At 43.7% G+C, this 27,282-nt stretch overlaps 1 protein-coding gene across 2 annotated transcripts in view; it reads left to right on the top strand.

The window, feature by feature from the left end:
- Positions 1-2,804: 2,804 nt before the first annotated feature.
- TELO2 (telomere maintenance 2) overlaps positions 2,805-27,282 on the top strand; it is a 37,495-nt gene continuing 13,017 nt past the window's right edge. For both annotated transcript variants that reach the window (XR_013261913.1, XM_077449239.1), the window contains exons 1-15: positions 2,805-2,922; positions 4,849-5,196; positions 7,609-7,889; positions 11,072-11,140; positions 12,311-12,458; positions 15,206-15,308; positions 15,397-15,465; positions 20,069-20,210; positions 20,304-20,440; positions 20,574-20,674; positions 20,765-20,848; positions 22,859-22,947; positions 23,090-23,178; positions 25,876-25,992; positions 26,133-26,204. Coding sequence is in view for 1 of the 2 variants with exons in the window: in XM_077449239.1 (XP_077305365.1) it covers positions 4,865-5,196; positions 7,609-7,889; positions 11,072-11,140; positions 12,311-12,458; positions 15,206-15,308; positions 15,397-15,465; positions 20,069-20,210; positions 20,304-20,440; positions 20,574-20,674; positions 20,765-20,848; positions 22,859-22,947; positions 23,090-23,178; positions 25,876-25,992; positions 26,133-26,204 (1,833 nt within the window). In the remaining variant the exon portion in view is untranslated. The remainder of the gene's footprint in view (positions 2,923-4,848; positions 5,197-7,608; positions 7,890-11,071; positions 11,141-12,310; positions 12,459-15,205; positions 15,309-15,396; positions 15,466-20,068; positions 20,211-20,303; positions 20,441-20,573; positions 20,675-20,764; positions 20,849-22,858; positions 22,948-23,089; positions 23,179-25,875; positions 25,993-26,132; positions 26,205-27,282) is intronic.

Raw genomic sequence — 27,282 nt, 5'->3', positions numbered from 1 at the left:
CTTTCTTTTGGTGGTATATGATCACCTCTGGGTTTTTATTTTTAATTTTTTGCGCTATAATTAAAAAAAGACCAAAAATTTTGAAATTTTTTTTTTTTTCTTAGGTTCTGTGATAACATTTTGCAAATTATTAATTTTTCTTCATAAATTTTGGCCACAATTTATACTGCTACATATCTTTGGTAAAAAATAACCCAAATTAGTGGATATCACTCTTGTGAAAGTTAGAGAATCTACAAGTTGTGGTGCAAATCTTACAAAATTTATCACACCTGATGTACTGGTGGCCTATCTCATTTCTCGTGACCCGAACAAGCCAGGAAAGTACAAATACCCCACAAATGACCCCTTTTTGGAAAGTAGACCAAGGTATTTAGTAAGAGGCATGGTGAGGTTTTTGATGTTGTCATTTTTTTCCCACAATTCTTTGCAAAATGAAGATTTAAAAAAAAAAAAATTTCCAAAAAATTGTCATTGTAATAGGTTATTTCTCTCACACCTATTACACTTTTGAAGGCCCTTTAGCACCAGGACAATGACACGTGATGCTGACTTGGCACTGATGACAGATGGCACTAATACGTGGCACTGATGACACGGTACACTGATGACAGATGGCACTTATACATGGCACTGATGACACGTTGCACTAATATGTGGCACTGATGACAGATGGCACTAATATGTGGCACTGATGACAGATGGCACTAAAACGTGGCACTGATGACACGTGACACTGATGACAGATGGCACGTGACACTGACAGGTGGCAATGACAGATGGCACTGATACGTGGCACTGATGACAGATGGCACTAATATGTGGCACTGATGACAAGTGACACTGATGTGGCACTGATGACAGATGGCACTATGTGGCATTGATGGCACGTGGCACTGATGACACGTGGCACTGATGACAGATGGCACTTATACACGGCACTGGGGACAGATGGCGCTGACAACAGGTGGCACTGGGGATAGATAGCACTGACAAAAGGTGGCACTGACAACAGGTGGCACTGGGGACAGATGGCACTGACAACAGGTGGCACTGGGGACAGATGGCACTGACAACAGGTGGCACTGGGGACAGATGGCTCTAACAACAGGTGGCACTGGGGACAGATGGCAGTGGGGACAGATGACAGTGGCACTAGATGGCAGTGGGGACAGATAACTACTGGCACTAGATGGCAGTGGGGACAGATGGCACTGGCACTGACAGTGGGGACATGTGGGCACTTAATTTTTTGTTTTTTTTTGTTTTGTTGTATCCTCACTGCAGCGTTCATCTCTCCCTCCTCACACGCTGTCTCTGTGTGAGGAGGGAGAGCCAGCGATGAGAGATGATCTCATATGTTTACAAGCCCGTGAACTAGGGTTGCCACCTGTCCAGGATTCACCCGGACAGTTCGGGTTTGGAATCATCCGTCCGGGTTTCAGACTGTCTGAGACCTGGACACATTATTTAATCGGAACTATGGACTCCCAGCAGGGTTTTTGGCTGCAGTTGTCTAAGCTGAGAGTGTCTGTAACACTCTCTTTCACACTGCCCAAAGCCAGCACTAACAATTCACCCTCCCCCCAAAAAAACACACACACACGGGAGAGGAGAGGGCTCAATCTGCACCTCTTCCCCCACCCCTACCCCTCTGTGTCTGCCCACACTCCAATCCCTGGTGCTGTGCTTCAGAAAAGGATAGTGGGGGCTGGAAATTTGAAGTCCAGCAACCTCAGATACATCTGGATGAGAGGTGCTGACTGCCAAAGGGTGAGTGAGCTCACCATCCATCCCTGTCTGTGACTGAAGTCTCCCTCCTTCTCTTTTCTGCCTCTCAGTGAGTACACTAAGGCAAACCAGGGTTATCAGAGTACCCCTTACATCAGAGTTCTCCTTTACACCAGAGGCCACAGTGTTCACACTTACATCAGAGTCCTCTCCATACATCAGAGTTCTCAGTGTTCCCCCTTAAATCAGGGTTCCCAGAGCATCCCTTATGTTAGAGGCCCCAGAGTCCCCCCTTACAGTGAAAGGGAACTCTGGGAGTTCAGATGTAAAAGGGGAACTCTGTGGACTCTGATGTAAAGGGGGACTCATATGATTAGAAATGTTATTTAATTTCTGTGCGCCGCTAAGGTGTTCGGGTTTGACTTGAAGAAAAGGTGGCAACCCTACCGGCTGAACATGGATCTTATCTTTTTTTTTTTTAAATAAACTTTATGCTAAGTTTACCAAACGTACACTTCATACATTGCAATGTAGGGCAGTGTGCTGCCTTACTTACAGTGCGATTTGGTACGGTGAACGGCAATAAAATGCAGCATGACTACATTTCAGTGCAGCGCTAGGCTAGGTTGCAGTGTGCATGGGACATATAGGAAACAATTGTTCCCTTTGTGTCCCTGCTGTGATCTGATGACAGACGTTTTACAATATTGTCGCGTAGAGAGAGAATTAGCCCTTAGTAAAGTTGAAACGTGCCTTCACTATAGGTGTAGGCCAATGAAGTGCCGCATGAAGCCTGATGCTCTTTTGCACAGCTACTAGCCAGCAAATCTTAGGATTTCTGACAAGATCAGTTGGCAAGTTCAGTGATTTATTATCTTTGGACCCATAAAATTATTTACAATATCACCTGACACATTTTATGAGAAGATTGGTATTAATATGCCATAGTAATACTATAGCAATTAGTTCTGAGCTGAGCTGTGTACTAGTTCAGAACGAGGCTTGGTTGTAGGCGGATCAGCTGTACTGTGATCCCAGAACGAGGCTTGGTCGTAGGCGGTCGGCTGTGCAGAGGTTCCACAACGAGGCTTGGTTGCAGGAAGGAAGTAGCTTAGTACACAGTGTGGGAGATCCAATGAGTACTCCAAGCTGATCTCTCGACTGGACTATAGAGAGGAATCCTGGGGACAGGTACTGGGAGGTGCTGCTGCAGGGTTATCAGCCAGAGTGTGGTGGTGTACAGATAACACTGGGGGGAGGGGATTATTGATGAACATACATGTGATAAGGTGACGTTCCTGGCTGAGAGCTGTGTGACCACCATGAGGCTAATATGTATATATCCCAGTATGACATGAATTGCATTAGACTGGCATACGGGGCATTTCCAGGGACACTGTGCTTAATATCCCAGTATGACATAACTGGCACTAGACTGGCATACGGGGCATTTCCAGGGACACTATGCTATATATCCCAGTATGACCTGAATGGCACTAGACTGGCATACAGGGCATTTCCAGGAACACTATGCTATATATCCCAGTATGACATGAATGGCACTAGACTGGCATATGGGGCATTTCCAGGGACACTGTGCTATATATCCCAGTATGACATGAATGGCACTAGACTGGCATATGGGGCATTTCCAGGCACATTATGCTATATATCCCAGTATGACATGAAGGGCACTAGACTGGAATACAGGGCGTTTCCAGGGACACTATGCTATATATCCCAGTATGACATGAAGGGCACTAGACTGGCATACGGGGCATTTCCAGGGACGCTATGCTATATATCCCAGTATGACATGAAGGGCACTAGACTGGCATACGGGGCATTTCCAGGGACGCTATGCTATATATCCCAGTATGACATGAATGGCACTAGACTGGCATACGGGGCATTTCCAGGGACACCATGTTATATATCCCAGTATGACATGAATGGCACTAGATTGGCATACTGGGCATTTCCAGGGACACTGTGCTAAATATCCCAGTATGACATGACTGGCATATGGGGCATTTCCAGGGACACTGCTATATATCCCAGTATGACATGAATGGCACTAGACTGGCATACGGGGCATTTCCAGGGACACCATGTTATATATCCCAGTATGACATGAATGGCACTAGATTGGCATACTGGGCATTTCCAGGGACACTGTGCTAAATATCCCAGTATGACATGACTGGCATATGGGGCATTTCCAGGGACACTGCTATATATCCCAGTATGACATGAATGGCACTAGACTGGCATATAAAGGAATTTCCAGGGACACTGTGCTAAATATTCCAGTATGACACGACTGGTACTAGATTGGCATACTGGGCATTTCCAGGGACACTGTGCTATATATCCCAGTATGACATGAATGGCACTCGACTGACATATGGGGCATTTCTAGGGACACTGTGCTATATATTCCAGTATGACATGAAGGGCACTAGACTGGCATACAGGGCATTTCCAGGGACACTGTGCTATATATCTCAGCATTCCCTGCATGGCACCAGGCTTAGATACCAGTCAGGAACACTGTTCTATATATCCCATTATATGATCTGTGGCACCGGATGTACATACCAGTCATTTCCAGGGACACTCTCCTATATATCCCAGCATATTATGAATGGTATACAGGCCAATTTCCAGGGACACTCTGATAGCCACATGAAGTGTGGGAGGGAAGATAGAAGCACGGTGGTGTAGATACTATTAGTTGCACATGTATTGAGTATCTTCACCTGTCAGAGATTCTTTGGCAGGAGAATTATTGGGGCAGACTCATGCAGACAGTGTATGTTGGCATGGCTGCATGTGGTCCCCATCAGGAGAGAATGTGAGAGGGTGACAGCGCTGGCGAACAGTCCAGGGACACAGCGTTGTCACCCTATAGCAGGATGTGCTGGCACAAGGTCCTTCATGGCAGGATCACCAGCTGTTATATCTAATGAAAGCCACACATTTTAGAAATATTGTAAATGACTTCTGACTTGGCATGTGACACCCTCATGGCATCGTAATGATTCCATTCATTCTCTGATAGAAGGTCATCGTTTTCTGTACATGCCTCTGACTTGCCTGTGTTTCATGTTGTAGGTTACAGCGCCCCCCTATGATGGATCAGGACATTCTGTCTGTGCGCTCTGCTGTCTATGGTGCCCTCACCGACTTGTCAAAGATCTCTGATGGAGATAGATTGGTGGAAGTTCTGACCGGCATCAAACGTTTCCTTGGGCAGGGCGAGAATCCGGCAACTGCGCAGGAGATGGTCGAGTTTTATAGAACACACTACACTCCTTTTCTTAGGTTTTTGGTGACCAAAATGGGTCCCCAGTGGTTGGATCTTCTGACTTCAGAACATTTGGATCTTTGGGACAGTTTCTTCTTGGAGGGTCCTGCAGACCAAGCCTTCCTGGTTCTGGTGGACAGTCTGAGGCAAACGGGGTGAGTGTCTGAGTCAAGTAGAACTAAAGAATCAAGTGCAAAACTTTTTTACTTTTCATTTTAGATAGAATAAGTTCCCTTTCACACTTGTGCGACTTGTCCTGTGACTTGGCACTGCAAAGTCGCATGACAAGTCGTACCCCATGATTTCCAATGAGTACCATTCATATCTGAGCGACTTCAAAGTGGTCCCTGTACTAATTTGGTCCGACTTTGATGCGAGTCGAGGTCCATAGACCTCAAGTTTGCACAGGCATTCCCTGAAATCGTGCGACTTTCAAGTCGTGGCAGTGTGAAAGGGGCCTAAGGTAAAAATTTGGGATTTTCTTTCACTTTGATTTGTTTAAATTTTTTATATTTTTTTTTTGTCCAGCTAGTGCGGGAGAGGCTGCAGCTGCTGGAAAATGTTATATGTTCCATCCTGAATTCTCTATGTAACACGCATATGTTCTAAAAGGTTAACTTGCCCTGTAACTGTCCCAGATTGACCTTACCCCCACAAGTTCCCCCATAGGAAGCTGCTTCCCTTGGGGGCACTAATGCTGTGCTCATTCTGGAGCCACCTCTTTGCGTCTGAAACACACAAAGCACAGCTCGCCCCCCCCCCCACTCCCTTCTCACTGGTTGTGATGGATAGCAACAGGAGCAAATGGTGCAGTGAGGAGGCAGAGACCTGGGTGAGCCGCTGCTCTACTGCACATCACTGGATCGGGATTCAGACTCAGGTGAGTATAATGGGGGGGCTCAGGGGGCAGCTGCACACTAAAGGTTATTTATCTTCATGCATAGAATGCATGAAGGTTAAAAAAAAACCTTCAGCCTAGGTTCATACTAGTGCAATGCAGACACCGCATGTGATTTCCGCGCCTGAATCACCTCAGATGGGTGTTTACATCCATGCGATACGATTCTGGCAGTCGCACTGTGTGTTTTGATCTGTGTTGGCATGTCATTATTTTAACAGTGACAACTGCAGCAGATCGCATGGACGCTGTGCAATTGCAATGCGGTGTGGAAAACAAACATGGTTTGCTGCGTTTCCCACATCACATAAGTGTGAACCAGTGCTTAGGGTTTAGTCCTGGTTCACACCTATGCGATTTTTATTTTTATTTTTTTTTTATTTTATTTTTTTTGGTGATCTTTGCAGAAATGTACTACAGTTCATTGAACATGGTTTCCTATGGGACAAATTCACATCTATGCTTTTTTCAGCCACAGCTTTTTTGGCAAGGATCAGAGACTTTTTTTTTTTTTTTTTAAACACAAACCACTTTTTTGGTTCAATAGACTACAATGGAGAAGCTGTAGAAAAGCATGTAGTGTGTTTTTGCTGTGATCTTGCTGCAATTTGCGTTTTTTAATCTGCCCATCAACAAATTGGCAAAAAAAAGAAGCATTAAAAATGCAAATCGCGGTCAAATGCATGTACAAAAATCACTGCAGAAATGGTCAAAAGCAAGCTGCTTAAGTGTGAGCCGAGCCTTCCATAGAGCAGGAACTAAAATTTTCCGACAACAAAATCCAATCGTGTGTAGACAATTCCAATGGACAAAGTGCCACGCACGCTCAGAATAAATTACGAGACAAACGCAATTGGCTACTGCCCTCTTTATAGTCCCGTCATATGTGTTCTATGTCACCTCATTCTGAATGATTGGATTTTCCGACAACTTTGTGCGACTGTGTGTATGCAAGACAAGTTTGGGCCAAAATCTGTCAGAAAAAATCCAACGCATTTTGTCGTCGGAATGTCTGACCGCGTGTACAGGGCATTGGAGTCCTTTCACACGGAGTGGGTCCACCCGGCGGACTCCGTTTTTGCTCAGTTGGGGATCGATCTGCTGATCCCTCGCTGAGCAGGCAGATGACGGGTCTGGTTCCGCTCACTGTGCAAAAACAGGCCTGTCAGAGCCCCGCTCTCCTCTATGGGGAGATTGGATGAAAACTGACTTCTCTATGGGATCTGCCAGACTGATGGGAAATAGGGCCTCCTTCCGTCTGGATTTCACAGACAGGATCAGATCAGATAGCAGCAGGTGTCGGTGGACATTTCGCCGCTGACATCCGGTGCTCCAGAGGAGTGAATGGAGGCTCCGATTAGGTCCGCCTGAAAAAATGACAGGTGGACCTGATTGGAAGCGCCCGTGTGATAGGGACCTAATGGACAGAAGAACAGATACTTTTCATTACTCATATTGTCTTGAGAATTACCTTGTATGCTTATAACTTGTCTTAAGTTATAATCTGTGAAGTCTAGTAAATTATTGGCAACTGTTCTTTTTTTCTAATAAATTGGAAACTGGCATTTGTGGGACAAAATGATCAGCATGTCAGTTGAAGTGTGTATAGCTGACCTTCTCATTGCTATACATCTGAAGTGTATGGTCATCGTGTTTTTGTTTCTTAAAGGCCCTCTGCTCGCTTGGATCACTGTGTTCACGTTCTTGAGAAATTCTTGCAGCGCGGGGCCCTGGCGGAAGTCATCTGGGAGGTGTGTGAGCAGCAGCTGGAAGCCACTCCGACTCCTGTCTTGCATGAAGCCATCTTGGCAAAAATCTGTAATTTGCCTGACCTTGTGGCCAATTGTCTGCAGAAACATAATAAGTCCATCTTCTATTCCCAAAACTACTTCCCTCGCATCGGAAATGCCATCCTGAAAGTGCTGCAGATGGTGTCTGTGTCATTAAGAGGTAACTTGACATCCATGATTTGAGTGCATTGTGTAGAAACCACTGTGAAAGTTTTACCTCTTAAGAAAAGGTCCAGCTAAAACTTTTTTTTCATACTTACTTACTTTGTCATTGGTACGTTTTTGGAGGGTTATGCTGAAGTCCGGGTACCCCTTGTGAAGTTAAATCTTTTTAAATTTTTTTTTTTCTTTTTAATTAATCTTCAAACTTTTCATGACATGAAATGAGAAAGAGACCGAATAGTGAGGCCAAGAACAAAAAAAAACACATAAATGTATCAAACCTTAAGTCCGTTCCATGCTAGCCAGCATCCATCCAGCCCCAAATACAGTTAAAACTTTTTGTGGGCCGAGCATGTTCAGCAATTAAGGATATACTGTGTTCATAATGTTATGTACCACGGAGAACATTGTTCACCAATCACATTATGACCGTTGCAATATTTTTCTGATGTTCATAGCCAAGGGAACATAATGGTGAACTGCCATATTGGAAGCAGCCACAGAGGTAGCCCCTGAAATGTGTCCAGGTACCTTAATGGATATACGTACAGTAGGTTAAATCTATGTGTAGAGCAATTTATTACATATATATGTGTGCGTATAGTAAACACACACAACCACACACACACAACCACACACACACACCGATATCTTTACCCACCTAATATTGAGTAGGTCACCCTTTTGCCTCTAAAACAGCCCTGACCCATTGAGGCATGGACTCCACTAGACCTTAGACCTGAAAATATGCTGGGGTATCTGGCACTAAGCTGTCAGTAGCAGAGACTTTAATGCCGCATACACACGGTCGGAATTTCGGCCAGCAAAAGACCACTGAGAGCTTTTCGACTGAAAATGTAACCGTGTGTATGCTCCATCGGAATTTTGCTTGGGCGAATTTCCACCAGCAAAAGATTGAGAGCAGGTTCTCAATTTTTCAGACTGAAAAAGTTTCTATTGGAAATTCCGATCGTGTGTATGCAATTCCAACGCGCAAAAACTCAGGCATAGATTCAACTACGAGATAGAAGCTACTGGCTATTGAACTTCCTTTTTCTAGTCTCGTCGTATGTGTTTTACAGCACCGTGTTCTTGACGGTCGGAATTTGGTGTGACCGTGTGTATGCAAGACAGCTTAAGTGAAATACCGTCGGAATTCTGTCGGGAAAACCATCAGAGCTTTTTCTGACCAAAATTCTGATCATGTGTACGGGGCATAAGTCCTGTAAGTCACCAGGTGGGGCCTCCATGGATCAGACTTGTTTTTCCAGTACATCCAACAGATGCTTAACTGGATTGAGATCTGGAGAATTTGAAGGCCAAGTCATCACTTCAAACTCGTTGTGTTCCTCAAACTAATCTTGAACCATGAACCCATTTTTACAATGTGTAGTATTCTGCTGGAAGAGGCCGCTGCTTTCAGGCAATGCCGTTTCCATTAAGGGGTGTACTTAGTCAGCAACATTGTTTAGGTAGGTGGTATGGTCAAGTAATATCCTCATAAATAGCAAGACCCAAGGTTAGCCAGCAGAACATTGCCCAAAGCGCCACACTCCCTACAATGGCTTGCCTTCATCCTATACTGCATCCTGGTGCCATTTTATTTATTTATTTTTTACCCCAGGTAGGCAATGCGCACTCATCTAGCCATCCACATAATGTAAAAGAAAATGTGATTCATCAGACCAGGTCACCCCTTCCATTGCTGGTAGTTACTTGCCCATTGTAGGCACTTTTGTCTGTGGACATGGGTCAACATGGGCACCCTAACCAATTTGCAGCCACACAGACCCATACACAACAAACTGTGATGCCCATTTTGTCTGCTTTCAACACATCATCTTCAGGGGCAACATGTTTACTAGCTGCCTAATATATCCTACCCACTTTCAGATGCTTTTGTAATGAGATCATCAATCTTATTCGCTTAACTTCCCAGTGGTCATGACGTTTAGGCTGATCAGTGTATATATACAATGGAGGAAAGGCAGTGCATGCACTCTGCAGACTAATCATTGAGCAGTTAAAATAAATCTATGCTGTGCTTGTGCGGGTTGAAGCAATAGGTTACCGTAATTTTAATGTAGCTCTCTCCAGCAGCACATGCTTACTTGGCTTTTACTTTCCTGCAACTCATTTTATCTGCTGGAAGTGATGGAAAGTCCTGTGTAAACCTCGAGTTGTTGGAGTTGTAGCAGAGGACTATGGACTCCCCATTATACAGTGCTGGTTATCCCAGTGCTGTCACATGGAGTGAGTCAAATGCTCATTCATATTTTGTCTATAAACTGACATGGGATACCAGAATAATCCCTTTTCACACTCCCTACCAAGATGTACCAGCGATTTCTTTTTAGCTCCTGGTACTGAACAGAATAGAGAAGTGAAGGAAAGGTAAGTATGTGTCTGTGTCCCCAGGAATAGGGGGCGTAAAGCATACCTGTTGCCATGTCTTCAGGGCTGCTGTTAGAAATCACGGGGCAATTTACAGCCTACCTGACAGGCACCAACCCCCCCCCCCCCATTCGAATATGACTGAGGACAAAGATTTATCAGTTCCTTTCTCTACAGCTTCAGCTGCACAGATGAATGACTAGGAAAATATCTGAATCTTCCTGCTCATTCACAAACTGAAGCATAGTAAACTTTACTTCAGTGATGAATAGACACAGGAGTGATTGGTACTGATTGCTCACTGTGTGCATTTAGGAAAGGAAGGTTCCCGTATATTACACATTTATCCTGCTCTCCATCCTGAAACCTACCACTGTGCTCCCGTAGCATCTCCCGGTGGGAGAGGGGGAAGAGGGAAGCCGGCAGTGCTGTAGGGGTAAGGGGTACACAGGGGGCCTTGGCAGCAGATGGAATGGGCACATGTGCTAGGACCAATCCCCCTGCAGTGCAGCAGGAGGGAGAAAGAGGAGGAGATGCCGGAAGCACTGCAGAGGGAGGCAGAAGGGGACCGGTGTCTGCAATAAGACAGTACAGCCAGTCCCCCGGCTCAGCAGGTGCCTAGCCCCGCTTTTGAACTGATTTGTCCTGGGCCCAGTATATGAAGGCTGGCTGTACTGCGTTATCAGCAGCCCCGCTTGTCATATTAGGGAAAAAAATATTTACTATTAAACTATTTTACTATTTAAACTATTTTAATCTTTTCATTTATTTTTCTCTTCTTCATAGATGGCAAAGGCTGCTCCATCAATTTTGTGTCTCAGCTGCTTGGCAAAGTCTGCATGCAAGGCCGGCAAAGTGAGTAGACTTGAACAACATGGTAGAGGCATAGCGGCAACACAAATTGCCCAATAATACTGATCACAGAGCGACTGACTGCTTTTCCTGTGCATAGCAACATAATTTATTACAGTGGTTTACTATAATCGCTCCCTCTTTTTTTCTGAATTTGGCATCCTGTCAAAGTTGCCGAGAATTTTAGTGGTGAACGTTTTATACACAGATCAACAGTTAAAAGTTGTTGCTTCTATTTAGATATAACCGTGCTCTGTGAGCTTTTTATATGCTACATTTTATTATTAAGACAATCGATCAATAAAAAAAATATAAGTAATAAATACAAAAAATTGTGTTCCCACAACCCATTTAAAGAAAATTATTTTATATATAGCAGTGCTGCGCCTACCTTAATACAAAGTAATACCTTCATTCACAATTGCTATGTGGAGCTGGGTGACTGAGTACCGAAACATGAAGTGACGCGGGAGCTGCTGTATGTATTGCATGCAAATGTACTTTATCAGATGTAAGTGCAATTTTAACTAACAAAACATTTCTAAAAACACACTGCACCATGGAGGGACCTCTCTATTGTATGAGTCCATTGCACGGAGAAAGGTTGATCTTTTAAAGAGCCATATGCCTAAATATGTGGCAACACAAGGAGGCAATCCAAGTGAGGCTCAAAAAACAAAATGTAATATTGCAACTTGTAAGTCTTTAGATTTGGTGGCTGCATTATATTTTATTTTTTCCAGGCTTTTTTTTTTCCTTCATTATTTTCATGCTGATCCTGCCAGTAACACGCTTCCTGTTCTAGGATGACAATCGCACTGACTGTATCCATGGAGAAGTAGCGTTGTCACCCTAGGACAGGACTTACGAATACATCACCCTCTCTTTTTCTTTATAACATAGGAGGGGGTTCTGTAGTCCTCATATCACTGGGACAATGTAACTGATAATGCAGCACAGAAAGTTATCAGCTCCCATGTTTACTGACAGGATCAAGGGGTATTTTTTGAACCAATATAATAGAACATTGTTAATGGTCTATTTCCCGACGCAAAGGGAGTAAATAAGAGAAGTGCATTGTTGGGGTCTTCACATGCCTTAAATTTCACATAGACCTGAAATGCATACCAGTGTGTTAACAATAATGGTGCACATTCTCTTGTTTATTTACAGGGGAGCTGTTTTCAGTTCTGTTGCCACGTTTGACTGCCCTGGTCCAATCAGATTGCATCTGGCAGAGGATTTGCTGGAGACTGGTGGAGTCTGTCCCTGACAGGTGGATGGAGCCGGTGGTCACTGGGCTTGCACAAATGGCACCCGGGTAATGTCTTCTCTTGTGTGTTGTTCTGTTGTCATCTTGGCTTCAGATTCCAACAGGAGGGTTATCAGAATTAGGTTTGTATGTTCTCCGCATGTCTAGATTTCCCCTGCTATACTGGTTATAATCCAAAAACCTATTGGGAGGTCACACAGCCTCCATACAAACTAGGTCTACTGGGTGACTGGTAGAGTATTAGATTTATTTTGGGAGGAAGGACTGACTTTCAAGGCAAAGCCCTGTATGTGGCGCTAACTAAAGTGCAGAAATGAATTCATATGTATATAGATACTAAATAGAACCGCTCACACACCCGACAAGTAAGAATGTAGAACAGAATGGGCAAGTGCAAGTGAAAATAAAAATAAATCTCTACTCTTCTCTAGATCACTGGTAAAGGGCAACAATGCCACAGATTCCAAACGGCAATCTAAAATAACATCCAGTGTGTTATATAAGGTGTATCAAGTGATAAAAATATATGAAAATCCTAGTCTGATATAATGAGCTAAAAAAAAAAATGTTGGACATAAAAAAAAAAAAAACGTGAAATATAAAAGTGTGTTTTTGTAAAATATGTTTCACTTTTTTTTTTTTTTTTGTACTTTTTTTTTTTTTTTAACCTGCTCCCACTTCCTTAATCCTTTGCCAAGGCGAGAATGATGTTTCTTCCATCAGAACAATTCACCCCAACCTTACTATCACAAAAAATTGTTAGCATTGTTTATATAAAGGTATAAGTAGGGAAATCTCTGTATATCAGTAATACATATCACGCAACAGAAGTACACCAGGAATCATAGAACATACTTGGCGCTACTCAGATCCCTCTACACACATGCACAAAGGGGATCAAAAAGGTTTTAACAGTTTTTACTAAGAAAAAATAAAACAAAGGGGCCTACAGTATTTTTAGCTGCTGGCTTTTTAATTTTCACAAGCCCGGGTGAAGTCTTCTTTAAGGGGGTCAATTCACACCACAAAGTTTGCATTGAGCACCAGGGAGATTTGATTAAAATCACTAGTAAAACAGCTTGATTTAAATAAACTCGATTTTAAATAATCTTTTTTAAAGAGCGACAGTCATCTCTGTTCCGCACTGGCTCCTCCTCTGACCCGCTGTTGACTCCCTGATAGTCCCATTCACTTTATTGGGACGGCTGGTGATGTAGCAGTGGCACAACAAGGTGAGGGACGTGGCGGCAGCAGGTGAGTGGATGCCTGCTAACAGGCGCTGCCAGGATGGATCTGAAATGACAGGTGCTCTTTAAATGTAAGGACTTATTCTTGCTGGTAGTTAGAATCTTTGCAAACAAAATGAAGGTTTCCTATTTAGAATAATAAGCTGTCAAGTTAATAAAACAGCGATAACAGTACTGATTCAATCATACAGTTTGTAGTGTACATAGATTTACAAAACAATGAGATAGGGGAATATTCCTGAACTTTGTTTTATCTCATGGTTCCTGTAAAATTGTGTGACTGCATCAGCTTGCAGAGCTTGGATTCATTGAATGAGTTTACCAAAAATGTAAATATTGCAGAATATACAGCCTCATGCTAAATAACTAAGCTCCAGTTCATGCTAAATAAACTAAATTATTAATATATCTTAAATAGAAAACTATCTTTAGGTAGATAGATTTTTACCCCAAAAGCATTAAAAAAATGATACCGGTAAATAAAATTCTGATTTAAATAAAAATCAGATTTTTTTTTTTTTTTTCGATTAAAAACAAACAGAAAATCATTGATTTATATCCACCCTCTTGAGCACAGGTAAACGCATGTGATGCACACTGATGTGCATTGGTATTAGAGTTGCACGGATACTGGTATTGGTACCGTAACTGAGCATTTGCACGAATACCTGTGCAAATGCTCCGATACCTGAAACTGATATCTTTTCGGTCAATATGAGCACATAAAAAAATTAATGGTCTCAAATCACACTGCAAAGTATCATGAGATTTCAACCGGAATGCAATGCGATGCTATTCCTGTCTGAATCTCTTGCAGTTTCCGCACTGCACCTGTGTGAGCCCAGGCTTCTCATAGTGACTTCAGCCTGGGTTCACACATGGATATCCGCATGCGATCCAGACAGGAATCACACTGCATTCCTGTTCAAACTGCATGCGATTCTTTGCAGTGTGATTTGAACCCATTTATTTTGTATGGGCTCAAATCGCACTGCAAAGTTATCCGTATCAGCGAGTATTGGCACTCGTATTTGCCGGTAAAAAAAAAAAAAAAAAAAAAAACAGTACCAGTGCAACCGTAATTGGTATGCTGTGTTACGTTCTATATCATGATTTTTTTTCTCCTGCCTTATTGGAACATGCAAAGGGTCTATGGCAGGGTTCTCCAAGCTATGGCCCTCCAGTTGTTCAGGAACTACAATTCCCATCATGCCTAGTCATGTCTGTGGATATCAGAGTTTTGCAATGCCTCATGGGACGTGTAGTTCCACAACAGCTGGAGGTCCGTAGTTTGGAGATCCCTGGTCTATGGCATGACAGAGGAGACTAACTTGTGTTGACCTGTTATTATTTTTCTGTGCGTTTTTAGGTGCTGCAACAAAGTTGGGCTTGCTCTACTTTTATTTTTTATTTTATTTTTTTTACTGCTGTAAACCAGTGCCTATTAGGGCACCGATGTGAACTTCTCCCATTCACACACCTTCTTTTTTTTTTTTCTTTTTCTTTTTTATGCTCAAATCTTTATTATATACTTTGTGTTATTCTTAGACCTACTGCTCTTTCCCAGTTGCTGGGTGATCTGGTTTTGAAAAATAAGAAGACACAGTTCATTGTCACCCAGAAGCTGCTGTTCCTGCAGTATGGTCACAAGGTAAATGTGAGCTTGCCACTTACTTTGATAGAAATCACAGTGGTAAATGTATGTAAATTTTTTTTATTCTTTTCTTATTCTTGTGCAGAACGAGATGCTGCAGACTATTCTGGGATATCTGGCTATGGAAAATAGTCGCCGGGCATTGTTGATTAAGGTGGGTATGAGTAGTGAATATTTTATACTTACCATATTTATTGGCGTATAGCACGCACCCCAAGTTTAGGAGGGAATTTAAAAGAAAAAAGTTTTAGGAGGGAAGTTTAAGGAAAAAAACTTGCATTTAAATGCCCATCAATGCAGCCTTGTCAGTGTCAATTGCAGCCTTCCATTGCAGCCTTGTCAGTCATTTGCAGCCTTCCATTGAAGCCTTGTCAGTCATTTGCAGCCTTCCATTGAAGCCTTGTCAGTCATTTACAGCCTTCTATTGCAGCCTTGTCAGTCATTTGCAGCCTTGTCAGTCATTTACAGCCTTCCATTGCAGCCTTGTCAGTCTTTTACAGCCTTCTATTGCAGTCTTGCCAGCCATTTGCAGCCTCGTTAGTGTGTTTGCCGTTTAAAAAATGGCGCCGCCGAGATACAGAGCGGATGTCCTGTGTATCTTGGCGGCGCTCGGAAGTTCATCGCCTTCGGGTATTTTCACCCGCAATCGGCCGTTCTCAGCTATTTTTGGCCGTTCTCAGCTATTTTCGGCCACACTCGGCCGTTCTCGGCGGCTTTCGGCTGTCAACCAATAAAACAGACAGTTGCTTGGCTGTAGAGTGTGCGTGTGTGTGTGTATATATAAAAATATTTTATGCAAAGTTTATTGCAAACAGCATACTATTCATTTCATAACACTGATGACAATATATGATGGGGTTATATATATATATATATATATATATATATATATATATATATATATATATATATATATATATATATATATATATATATATATATATATATATTACACACGCTATGTATGTAGATTACCATGTTAGATTACCAGTGACCACATCATTGTGCTGCACATAAGTTGTGCCATGAACAGGGCGGTGGGAGCGACCCAGTAGGCTCCACCCACTACAGGCTGCCTGCAGAAAACTACAGGAGGGGTGGAGACAAGACCAGTCACCCTGCCCAAGGAGAGAGCAGCAGTGACAGGTCTTTATTGCAGGATATATAACTATATATTTTACAGCCAGAGTAATGTGAAGGGCATAATATAATACTAGACACACATATGGCCCTGTCAAAAGAGTTAGAAAGGGCCAGATGGGAGTCAAGCTAAGATTTTTACAATAGAATACAAAAAAAAGACAGAAAACATAGGCACTCTGGAGCCGAGGACTTAGCCTAAAGTAGGTTTTAAGATGCACTATATTGTCAAAAGTATTGTGCTACCTTCCTTTACACACATCAACTTTAATGGCGTCTTGGTCCGTAGGGTTCAATATAGAGTTGGCCCACCCTTTGCAGCTATAACAACTTCAACTCTTCTGGGAAGGCTGTCCACAAGGTTTAGGAGTGTCTATGGGAGCTGTAGCTGAAATAAACAGAGATGCAGATAGGACTGCAGGAGTGAAAGTAAAATGGGATGGCTGATGAAGTAAAATGGAGAGGAGATGTAGTATGTACTCTTTAAAAAGAGTTGGAGATATCAGTGGAGAGGCAGTTGGATAAATGAGTAGAGAGCATGTACTGTAGATCCGATAAACAGAATAGGAGATGTTAGTAGAGAAGGTAGTACATTGAAACCGGTCTGTCATATGAGTGTTGGGGTACAAAAATATATTAGATAAATAGGACCGTGGTATGAGTGGAAAGGCAAGGCCCCCCCTTAGATGGCTCAAATGTTGGCCAATTCCTGTTGAATTGGCCAAATTTCATGCCTTGAGTGGCCCTGCAAACCCTACCCGGCATTTACAAAAGTTTATTAACCACTTGCTTACTGGGCACTTAAACACCCTTCCTGACCAGACCAATTTTCAGCTTTTGGTGCTCACACTTTGAATGACAATTACTCAGTCATGCAACACTGTACCCAAATGAATTTTGTGTCCTTTTTTTCCCACAAATAGAGCTTTCTTTTGGTGGTATTTGATCACCTCTGGGGTTTTTATTTTTTGCGCTATAAATGAAAAAAGACCGAAAATTTTGAAAAAAAACGCATATTTCTTTGTTTCTGTGATAAAATTTTACAAATTATAATTTTTTTTTCATACATTTTGGCCACAATTTATACTGCTACATATCTTTGGTAAAAATAACCCAAATTAGTGGATATTATTTGGTCTTTGTGAAAGTTAGAGAGTCTACAAGCTGTGGTGCGAATCGCACAAAATTGATCACACCTGATGTACTGGTGGCCTATCTCATTTCTTGCGACCCGAACAAGTCAGGAAAGTACAAATACCCCCCAAATGACCCCTTTTTTGAAAGTAGACATTCCAAGGTATTTACTAAGATGCATGGTGAGGTTTTTGATGCTGTCATCTTTTTCCCACAATTCTTTGCAAAATGAAGATTTTTTTTTTTTTTTTTTTCTCACAAAATTTTCAATGTAATAGGTTATTACTCTCACCTGGCATCTGTATACCACAAATGACACCCCAAAATACGTTCTGCTACTCCTTCTGAGTATTACGATACCAAATGTGTGAGACTTTTACACAGCCTGGCCACATACAGAGGCCCAATATTGAAATAGCACCATCAGGCGTTCTAGGAGCATAAATTACACATTTCATTTCTCAACCACCTATTACATTTTTGAAGGCCCTGGAGCACCAGAACAATGGAAATGCCCACAAAGTGACCCCATTTTGGAAAGCTAACACCCCAACGTATAATCTGAGGCATAATGAGTCGTTTGGTTCATTTTTTTTCCAGAAGTTTTGGGAAAATGTGGAAAAAAAATGAACACTTTTTTTTTTTACGCAAAGTTGTCCATTTATAAGATATTTCCAACACATAGCATGTACATAGCAAAAATGACACCCCAAAATACGTTCTACTACTCCTCCTGAGTATAACGATACCAAATGTGTGAGACTTTTACACAGCCTGACCACATACAGAGGCCCAATATTGAAATAGCACCATCAGGCGTTCTAGGAGCATAAATTACACATCTTATTTCTCAACCACCTATTACATTTTTGAAGGCCCTGGAGCACCAGGACAATGGAAATGCCCACAAAGTGACCCCACATGGCACTGGAGGCAGATGGCACTGGAGGCAGATGGCACTGGAGGCAGATGGCACTGGAGGCAGATGGGGCTGGCAGATGGGGCTGGCAGATGTCGCTGGGGCTGGCACTGGGGCTGGCACTGGCAGATGGTGCTGGCTATTTGCTCTGGCTAATTGCTCTGGCAAATGGGGCTGGCAAATGGCACTGCGGCTGGCAGATGGCGCTGGCAGGTGGCGCTGGCAGGTGGCACTGGCAGGTGGCACTGGCGGCACTGGGGCTGACGGCACTGGGGCTGACGGATGGCACTGGCGCTGGCAGGTGGCACTGGCGGCACTGGGGCTGGCGGCACTGGGGCTGACGGATGGCACTGGCGCTAGCAGGTGGCACTAGCAAGTGGCACTGGTGGTGGCACTGGCAGGTGGCACTGGCGGCACTGGCACTGGGGCTGACGAATGGCGCTGGCAGGTGGCGCTGGCAGGTGGCACTGGTGCTGGCAGGTGGCACTGGCAGGTGGCACTGGCGGCACTGGGGCTGACGGCGCTGGCGGATGGCACAGGCGCTGGCAGGTGGCACTGGGGCTGACGGGCGGCACTGGGGCTGACGGGCGGCACTGGGGCTGACGGGCGGCACTGGGGCTGACGGGCGGCACTGGGGCTGACGGGCGGCACTGGGGCTGACGGGCGGCACTGGCGCTGGCAGGTGGCACTGGCGCTGACGGCACTGGGGCTGACGGCAGGCGCTGGCAGGTGGCACTGGCGGCACTGGCACTACTGGCAGATGGCACTGGGCTGACAGATGGCACTGGGCTGACAGATGGCACTGGGCTGACAGATGGCACTGGCACTGGGTCTGACAGATGGCACTGGGCTGACAGATGGCACTGGCACTGGGTCTGACAGATGGCACTGGCACTGGGGCTGACACTGGCACTGGGGCTGACACTGGCACTGGGGCTGACAGATGGCACTGGGGCTGACACACAGATCGCTCTCCCTCCTCACACGCTGTCTCTGTGTGAGGAGGGAGAGACACGGCAATGGGAGATGATCTCATATGTTTACATATGAGATCATCTCCCATTGGCAGCTGCGATCGCGCTGTGAACGGCCGCTTTGATTGGCCGTTCACGGCGATCTGTATTTGCCTGTCTCCGGGAGACACGGCGAATACAATACCTCCGCGATGCGCGCCCCCGGCGGCGCGCATTGCAGAAGTAAACACCAGGCCGTCCAGGGACGGCCAGGCGAAGGAACCCGCCCGCTCTAAGGCCGTCATTCGGCTATAGGGCGGGCGGGAGGAGGTTAAAAATTGACTGGACCGAGTGGAAACTTTTTGGCCAAACAATGTGCACCCTATCCGATTCAATCACTTTTTTGCAGCACCAATGTATTCAATCCATTGTAATACAATCGCTGACAGTAGAGATTTCTCCATCCAAGCTTTTCACGTGGATAGGGAAATTTGATTAAGAAATTTTGAGCTGATAAACAGGGCTGTAAAGGTAGAATATAGATCAGATAACCAGGATGAGTGTTATGAGTGGTAAGTTAACATGTAGACCATTGTTTGTTCTTGTGACAGGTTTTGCGGGAGCTTCTGGAGGTTTGGTCATCAGGTAGCATGGTTAAACACTCGCCTTACCCCCAAGTGCTACATCTCAGTCGTTGTATCTTCATCTGCATAAGTCTTCTGAATAAAGAGGAATTGGAGGGGTGCAAACAAGGTAGGAGATTGTAGAACATGGCAGCAGTTTTTCTCCTGTAACATGCTTCTTTTCTTTCATACTGCCAACTCATCTCTTGTCTCTGATGCACAGAACTGCTCCATGCTCTGACCTCTGGCACTCGCTTATACCTGGACAGCTCTCTTCCTCCAGTCAGGTGTTTGGGAATGGTAGTGGCTGAGTGCCTGAGCCAACAAATCGATCACGAAGGTCCCAGACTTTCCTTCCAGGTAGGGACCATTGTTTAATCATTGGACAAGGTTTGCAAACTTTCTAATCGTGCCTTCACCCCTTCTGGGAGTTGGGCTTTAAAGTTGAGTGTGACAGCCCATCTAATGTACACAAATTCTCTGCATCCTGCAGTATGGGGAGGATGATGACATCAAGGACTTGAAGTCACTAATAAACCCTCCATGTATTTGTCTGTCAGACCCTCCAGATAATGCAAGAACTCCACCTGAGAGGTCAGTAGATTTAATGAATGCTTCATACTGTGCTGGTATGTGTGTCTTGTTGTATAGAACTTCGTAATAGATAATATGTTGTCTTTATAGTTCTTCAGTCCCAACCTCTAAGAAGGAGGCAAAACACCAGGAGGGACAAAAAACTGATAGTGGGTCAGAATCGGAACTGGACAGGTGAGTTTTATTATTGGAAGCTAATTTGATGTTAATGCAGCTGATTTGCAGAATTAGGATTTGTGCATTGTAAAAATCTTTTTATTTTTTTATTTTAATGATTCGTATAAGGCTTATAAGATTCTTACAATGTATGTGTGGGTGCAGAGTTGATTATTCACCGCAGAAAAAAAGCATGGTGACGTTGGTCCGTATACAGTGGTGTGAAAAAGTGTTTGCCCCTTCCTCATTTCCTGTTCCTTTGCATGTTTGTCACACTTAAGTGTTTCGGAACATCAAACCAATTTAAACAATAGTCAAGGACAACACAAGTAAACACAAAATGCAATTTGTAAATGAAGGTGTTTATTATTAAAGGTGAAAAAAAATCCAAACCATCATGGCCCTGTGTGAAAAAGTGATTGCCCCCTAAACCTAATAACTGGTTGGGCCACCCTTAGCAGCAACAACTGCAACCAAGCGTTTGCGATAACGTGCAATGAGGCTTTTACAGCGTCCTGGAGGAATTTTGGCCCACTCATCTTTGCAGAATTGTCCTAATTCAGTTACATTAGAGGGTTTTCGAGCATGAACGGCCTTTTTAAGGTCATACCACAACATCTCAATAGGATTCAGGTCAGGACTTTGGCTAGGTCACTCCAAAGTCTTCATTTTGTTTTTCTTCAGCCATTCGGTGGTGGACTTGCTGGTGTGTTTAGGATCATTGTCCTGCTGCAGAACCCAAGTTGGTTTCAGCTTGAGTACACGAACAGATGGTCGGACATTCTCCTTCAGGATCTCTTGGTAGACAGCAGAATTCATAGTTCCTTTTATCACGGCAAGTCTTCCGGGTCCTGAAGCAGCAAAACAGCCCCAGACCATCACACTACCACCACCATATTTTACTGTTGGTATAATGTTCTTTTTATGAAATGCAGTGTTCCTTCTACGCCAGATATACTTGGACACACACCTTCCAAAGAGTTCCACTTTTGTCTCATCGGTCCACAGAATGTTGTCCCAAAAGTCTTGGGGATCATCAAGATGTGTTGTGGAGAAATTGAGACGAGCTTTGATGTTCTTTTTGCTCAGCAGTGGTTTTCTCCTTGGAACTCTGCCATGCAGGCCATTTTTGCCCAGTCTTTTCCTGATGGTGGAGGCATGAACGCTGACCTTAACTGAGGCAAGTGAGGCCTGCAGTTCCTTGGACGTTGTTGTGGGGTCTTTTGTGACCTCTTGGATGAGTCGTCGCTGCGCTCTTGGGGTAATTTTGGGCGGCCGGCCACTCCTGGGAAGGTTCACCACTGTTCCATGTCTTCGCCATTTGTGGATAATGGCTCTCACTGTGGTTCGCTGGATTCCCAAAGCTTTGGAAATGGCTTTATAACCCTTTCCAGACTGATAGATCTCAATTACTTTCTTTCTCAATTGTTCCTGAATTTCTTTGGGTCTCGGCATGATGTGTAGCTTTTAAGGATCTTCTGGTGGACCTTACTGTGTCAAGCAGCTCCTATTTAAGTGATGCCTTGATTGTGAACAAGTGTGGTCAGTGAGCATCAATGCAGCCTAATCTGTGCCCATCTGCCGCTTCAGTGCAGCCTGATCTGTGCCCATCTCCCCCATCAATTCAGCTCACCATCTCTTATCTCTCGCAGGAAATCATTGAGCCTATATCTCCTGTTTACTTGACTCTCAGTCGGCAGTCACACACACAGTCCCGCCTGCGCCATCGGCATTGGACAAGGTTCCTGTGATAGACAGAACACTGGTCCAATGCCGAGTGGAGAGGAGATGATGGCTTGGTGAATTCAATTCCAGCGGCACTCGCTCTTCTCAGAGGTACGCTGTCAATGTCACTTTGCCTTGAATGGGAAAGGGGACAGGGTCTCTTTTTTTGAAGTGAACCTTTAGTATAATCATAGTTGACTCCTTTTGGGTAGCAGATATCTTCTTTGGAAAGCACCCAGCTCCTTTTTTTTTTTTTTCTGACCAGTTGCTTTTAACAATGCTTTTTCCAAATCTCCACAACAGTGATGATGACCTGACTCCATATGACATGAGTGCAGACACCGAGCTGAAAAAGAACAAAACTCCATCGTATATTCGGGATTGTATGGAAGGTGAGATGGACACCCATTTGGTTCATCTATTTGTACCCGTTATTGGATTTCATCAATATTGCTATGGCTAGAGTAGTCTGTTGTGGGTCACATGTTTTTAATAAGGATTATCTTGGTCTTATATATAATTTCTCTTTTGTAGTACTGTTATCAGAGGATGTGGAGAAAGTGGAAGTAACAATGTCTTCACTGGCCACTCTAATCTACTCAAACTCTGCTGCCACCAAAGAGGTACTGGAATAAACTCATAATGGGTCTGAAGAACTAGAGATGTTCCTTAAGGCCCTTATTATGTTGGTTCTGATCGAGCAAATACATTTTTTTTTAGCATTTGATGTGTAGTTCTAAAGAACGGTTTTATTTAACATATGTGCATGTTCATTTTAGTACAAATATTTTCTTTCTGGTACATTTTATCATATGAATCATATTTATCATATGGATCTACTGTATATGACCGACTGCACACAATGGGGTTGATTTACTAAAACTGGAGAGTGCAAAATCTGGAAATCTGGTGCAGCTCTGTATAGAAACCAATCTGCTTCAAGGTATTTTTTTTTTTTTTTTTTCCCCAAAATACTTTTTATTGAAAAGTTTGAAACTTTTACAAAGCTCACATATAAATAAAGTAGAAAGGAAGAAATGTATTCATAGACTAGCGGATCAAAAAGGACCACCGCGAGCCAAGTGTCCAAATAGTCACACATAAATGTAAGACATAGAATTGGAAACAGATACATCTTAAAACGATATTAAAGCTTTAGATATTACAGCAGGATAAGCCTCGATCGCGCGCCCGTGGGAGGGTGCAGCATGGTGATCGTTGGTGTGGTGTATCAGTCTGATGCACCACATCAACGATCTCAGTAAAGAGCCTCTGACTTAGGCTCTTTACCACGTGATCAGCCTTGTCCAATCATGGCTGATCACAATGTAAACAGGGAGAGCCGTTTATTGGCTTTTCTCACCCGTGTCTGACAGATGCGAGTAGACAAGAGCCGATCGGTTGCTCTCCTGACAGGGGGGGTCTGTGATGATTATTTATCAGTGCAGCCCCCCCCCCCCCCCGCAGATGCCCACCCAGGAACACTAGGGATGCTGCCAGGACCCCCAGGGATGCCCACAAAGGAACCCCAACAGGTATGCCACCCTAGACCACCAGGGATATGCCAATCAGTGCCCAGGCAGCTACCAATCCGTGCCCATTAATGCCTACCAGTGCCGCCTATCAGTGCCACCCATAAGTACCGTATTTCTGTGCCCATCAATGCCGCATATCAGATCCCATCAGTGCTGCATATCAGTGCCACCCATTAGTGCCCATCGTCAGTGCCATCTCATTGGTGCCACCTCATCAGTGCCGCCTTATCAGTGCCCCTCAGTGCAGCATATCGGAGAAAACGTACTTTTTTACAACATTTACAACAGCAGAAGCGAATGAATGCGTAAGTCGCGCCCACAAATGTAAACAGCGCTCAGACCACACATGTGAGGTATTGCCGCGATTGGTAGTTCGAGAGCAATAATTCTAGCACTAGATCTCCTCTAACTGCAAACTGGTAACTGTTTAAAGCGTCGGCTATGGAGATTTTTAAATACCGTAGTTTGTTGCCATTCCACAAGTGTGACATGTTGGGTATCTATTTACTTGGCATAACGTTATCTTTCACATTATACAAAAAATTGGGCTAACATTATTTTCCTTTTTAAATCGTGAAAAGTGTATTTCTTAAATAAGAAAACGCATTTGAAAGACCGATGCGCAAATACAGTGTGACTTAAAACATTTTATTCTGTAGGGTCTCTGATTAAAAAAATAAAAAATAAATATATAAATATATATATATGTGTGTGTGTGTGTGTGTGTGTGTGTTTGAGGGGTTCAAAATAATTTTTTACCAAAACCTACTGATTTTAACCTTGTAAGCAACACGTGTCAGAAAAAAGGCTTGGGCATGGAGGGGTTGAAGTTAGAAACAAATGGGCTACCATGCAAAGCTGCACCAGATTTTCCAGTTTTAGTAAATCAATCTTTTTAGCTACCATGTTAATCCCATCTTTTATTTCCATGGAACAAACTTGCTGTCACTTCAAGGCTATTACAGCAACAACCTGTTGGGCGCGCAGTTCCTATTGATGTTTGCATACCCCCAGAAGTACAGCTCCCAAGAGCCATTCCCTACACATTTCCCTCTCGTCTTTGCTCTGTTTTGCTGGGGAAGAAATCAATGTATGCATACGGAGAGGGATGGCGGATCAATTGAGTTCTGTAGTGCAGCATGTAGAGCTGACAATACTGCTTAGAATCTCAGTGCAGCACAGGCACTGTGTAGTTCACTCACGTAAGAAGTTAGGAGCTCACTGGATTTCTGACAGATCACCAGATATTACTGAGATGTACTGATTTTTCTTCTTCCTTTTTTTTTTTTTTTTGCCCTGACATACACTATAAATATACAATAGAAGCTTAGAAAAGAGGCTGTGCACTGTTTACATTCCTAAGAAGACATTCACTGGGAATGGCTTCTTTCATGTGAGCCTCTGTATGGCCTTGACGTTGGAGGTTGTGAATTTCTGTATTGCTGGAATCACGAGGCAGGACCGAGGAGCAACATAATTTGCTTGCGTAGCATTAAGGCTGCCAAAATAACTGTCAGTCTTCTGTTCACATACCCTGTTTCCCCGAAAATAAGACCTAGCGTGATTGTCGGTGACGGCTGCAATATAAGCCCTATTCCCCCTGTAGGTCTTATTTTCACGGTAGGGCTTATTTGGGGGGTAGGGCTTATATTGCAGCCAACACCGACAATCACACTAGGTCTTATTTTTGGGGAAACGGTATCTGCTTGGTCATGTCGCATCTGTGCAGATGGAGTCTATTTTGCAGCAAACCACTAACTGCCTTTCATTGTCCTTTTCATGCAGGTCAGTACAGAACTTGCCAAAATTCTCTTACACCTTGATGACCGTCCTGGAGTAGAGAATTTCACACAACTGAGGTTTGCAGCTATGGTTGCTGTCACCGTTACAGATCCTGTGCTGGTAAGATTTTCCAACCATCCAACTGCATTATATTTACACTTAAGTGGAGTAAAATCTATAGTCTTAAATTCCAAGTATTGATCCCTTTGTTTTGTTAGCAGCTTTATGTGATTGTTGCTTGAGCTTTATTCTCTTGACAGGTGTCACAGTATCTTACTGGAGAATTCTATTCCCCAAACTACAGCCTGAGACAGAGAATGGACATTTTGGATGTAAGTATGCCTCTATATTGCAATGATGAGTTTTGTACCATCAGATGCACCATTCCAGCATGGAGTTGGTTTTAATGGCCTTGCGGTGTAGACCAACATCCTTTTTTGTTGTAACAGGGTGTAGATATTCTCCCTTATTTATAGCAGTTTAAAGTGTAGATGTATGCAGAAACACATAAATACAAGAGATTGTATGCACTACCACTTTCACTAGTTTTCTTAGTGATATTATTTAGGCAGCTGCTCACATTAGCTTCATGTGTCCCCATATGTGCAAAGATTAACCACTTCAGCCCCGGAAGATTTGGCTGCTGAATGACCAGGCCACTCTTTGTGATCAGGCACTGCGTCACTAACTGACAATTGTGCGGTCGTGCGATGTTGCACCCAAACAAAATTGACGTCCTTTTTTTCCCACAAATAGAGCTTTCTTTTGGTTGTATATTGTTATAGCGTCTAGAAAATAAGGGATAGGTTTATAGCATTTTTATTTTTTACTAGTAATGGCGGTTATCTGCAACATTATGGCGGACCCCTCGGACACTTTTGACACATTTTTGGGACCATTGGCATTTAGTGAAACTGCACTGATTACTGTAAAAAATGTCACTGGCAGGGAAGGGGTTAACACTAGGGGGGCGATCAACTTAACTGTGTTCCCTGTGTGTGTTTCTAACTGTAGGGGGAGGGGATTGACCTAGAGGAAATGACAGATCATGGCTCCAAGATATTAGGAACTCACGATTTATGTGTTTACACACACGTCCCTGTTCTGCCTCTCATGCTCGTGATCGCTCGTGGCCGGCGGTCATCGCGGGCATGCCTGCTATCCTGCTTAAAGGAGCAGACTTATAGAAACGACGGCTCGCAGGATCATGCTGACCTGCCGCCGTATAATGACGGCGGCTGGTCGGCAATCGGTTAAGTAATTGAATGTAGCGCTTTTACTTGGTAAAATAAAAGTGAATTAAGTAAAGTTCTGTATGCAGAAGCGTCCTCAAAGCTGAACTCCAGCCTTATTCCTAGTCTTGCACAATTGTACAGGCTCCTCTCTTGTACTTGATATTCACTGCGCTCT

The sequence above is a fragment of the Lithobates pipiens genome, unplaced genomic scaffold (assembly GCF_037356315.1).
Source record: "Lithobates pipiens isolate NorthernLeopardFrog02 unplaced genomic scaffold, aLitPip1_a1.2 Scaffold_22, whole genome shotgun sequence".
NCBI classification, from domain to species: domain Eukaryota; kingdom Metazoa; phylum Chordata; class Amphibia; order Anura; family Ranidae; genus Lithobates; species Lithobates pipiens.
This window is presented reverse-complemented; position numbering and strand designations above follow the sequence as displayed.